At 46.9% G+C, this 1,817-nt stretch overlaps 1 protein-coding gene across 1 annotated transcript; it reads right to left on the bottom strand.

Moving 5' to 3' along the window:
- Positions 1-13: 13 nt before the first annotated feature.
- Positions 14-340, bottom strand: PPTG_22616 (hypothetical protein; the record flags this gene model as incomplete). The annotated part of the gene is made up of 1 exon (XM_008905471.1): positions 14-340. A coding segment is annotated over one exon (327 nt), but the record flags the coding sequence as incomplete, so codon positions are not given.
- Positions 341-1,817: the final 1,477 nt, after the last annotated feature.

Below are 1,817 nucleotides of genomic sequence, written 5' to 3'. Positions count from 1 at the left end.
CCTTCGTAGTAACAGACCAAAGCTTGCTCATCGCTCGTGTGAGGTCATCTTCCACCTCACTGACAGGCATGTTCCGCATGACGACCCACTGGATCCACTGGAACAGATGGCTAGACTCTTCCGAGACAAACCCGAACGCTTGGAGCGAGCTGCTAGAGTTGCTCTGAGAGGACGCGTAGACAGCCTCGTAGCCCTCGTGCTTGCCTGCCAGATGGGCCAGGAGATTGGAGTAGCTAGATCCTGGCACTTGCTTCCGTTCCTTGTTGCAGATCTTGCACCGGAAAACCCCTTGACCGAGATGCACGCAGAAGAAGGCGGAGAGTTGCTTGTTGGCGACCATGTTTGGCGAGCTGAGAAGATCTCGTAATGAACTGTTTTGATGAGGATTTAATTCCAAGGCAGTTAACAATGAAAGGCTCTCAACCAGTCGTTTAGGTGACGCAGGAGAGCTGAATCACTGATGTCATCCCTGTTGACGCTCAGCAGTGCAAAACGAGTTTTTTTTCGTATTTATTGTCAATTATTGGCTCGATAGTGTATTGTAGGCGGGTTTGGCTTTTGCAATAATACATTTTTTTTTACGAAAAACACAATTATTTAATGTATTGCACTATTTTTTTTCGACCCCTGCCGTGAACCCCGCTTGATGGTGATAGATGTGTCGTATTAAATGTCGTACTTTTTGTTTTCATATTATTTCAGAAATACTTCTTCTATTTTTTGTGTACATCAAACCTTGAAACTTACAATTTTCTTTTTTCTCAGAAGTACTCAGCTAGTGAAAAAAAGAAGCCCTGAGCCCGAACTTGGTCGTGGACGTCTACACCCTATGCTGTTGTGATCGTCATTCGTCGATATAGCGCTAGCATCTCAAGTCTATCGGGGCTGCATGTCTGCTGTCTATCTTCTAGCGACAATATCTGTCCGAAAATTCCGCTACTGACAGGCAATGTCTCCGTTTACTTGGGAAAAGGAACTTCAATCCAGCTTCGGAAATCCGTCTGCTACTATTAGGACAACGATAGTTCGTCCAACGATATGCTACCAGCGAGCGTTATCACCGTTGTGCTGGATGCTGCTGTCACCTCTTTAAGGGCCAGCGTCATCGCCGCTAGGCTGCAGGCTGCTGCTACCTCTTCTGATACCTCTTCAAGTGCCAGGGAGTGTCATTGCAGCTGTGCTGCTTCGCGCTTTGAGTGGTGCGCGATCTGCTTAAGGTTTTCCTTCTTGGGCAGGACCGGGAGGGTACGAACAACCAAACAACGCAATTCATCTGCGTGCTGAAGACTACTTTTCAAGAAATGGTACTTTACGGAGGGGGGAAATCCGCGCGGGGTGCCTGCTCATCGTAAGCGGACCCAGCACCGAGGTCCGCAACGAGCTGCGAATTGCACAGACCACGTTGTTCCAGGACACTTTCTGATAGTTAGGACCGTGGGCATGAAATCCGATATCGTAAAAGCTACCGAGAACGCTAAAATACAGAGAGAGAGAGAGAGATCGGACAAAAAGAAGACGTTTATGCCCCGTTTGCAGAACAGAACTGATGCTCGAAATTTGTCCGAAACAGTCCGCGCCTGAGATTCGTCGCGCACCATTACTGGCGATGCGCTGACAACTCAAGATATTACTTGTTGGGGGAGGATGTAATGGGCTCACTCTGTGCCCACTACTTCGGCTTACACGTTAGTGCACGTGTATGAGGCAGCGTAGTTTGCTTTAACTTTAATTAACTATGCTTACGTCTCGTAAGTATAGATTTATTTAAATAAGAAAGCAAAAGCCGATTTACCGTAAAATTGAGAACTGTTATTTAT

The sequence above is a fragment of the Phytophthora parasitica genome (genome assembly GCF_000247585.1).
Source record: "Phytophthora parasitica INRA-310 unplaced genomic scaffold supercont2.20, whole genome shotgun sequence".
In the NCBI taxonomy this organism is placed as follows: Eukaryota; Oomycota; class Peronosporomycetes; order Peronosporales; family Peronosporaceae; genus Phytophthora; species Phytophthora nicotianae.
Note: the sequence above shows the minus strand (reverse complement) of the source record. Positions and strands in the feature narration are given on the sequence as shown.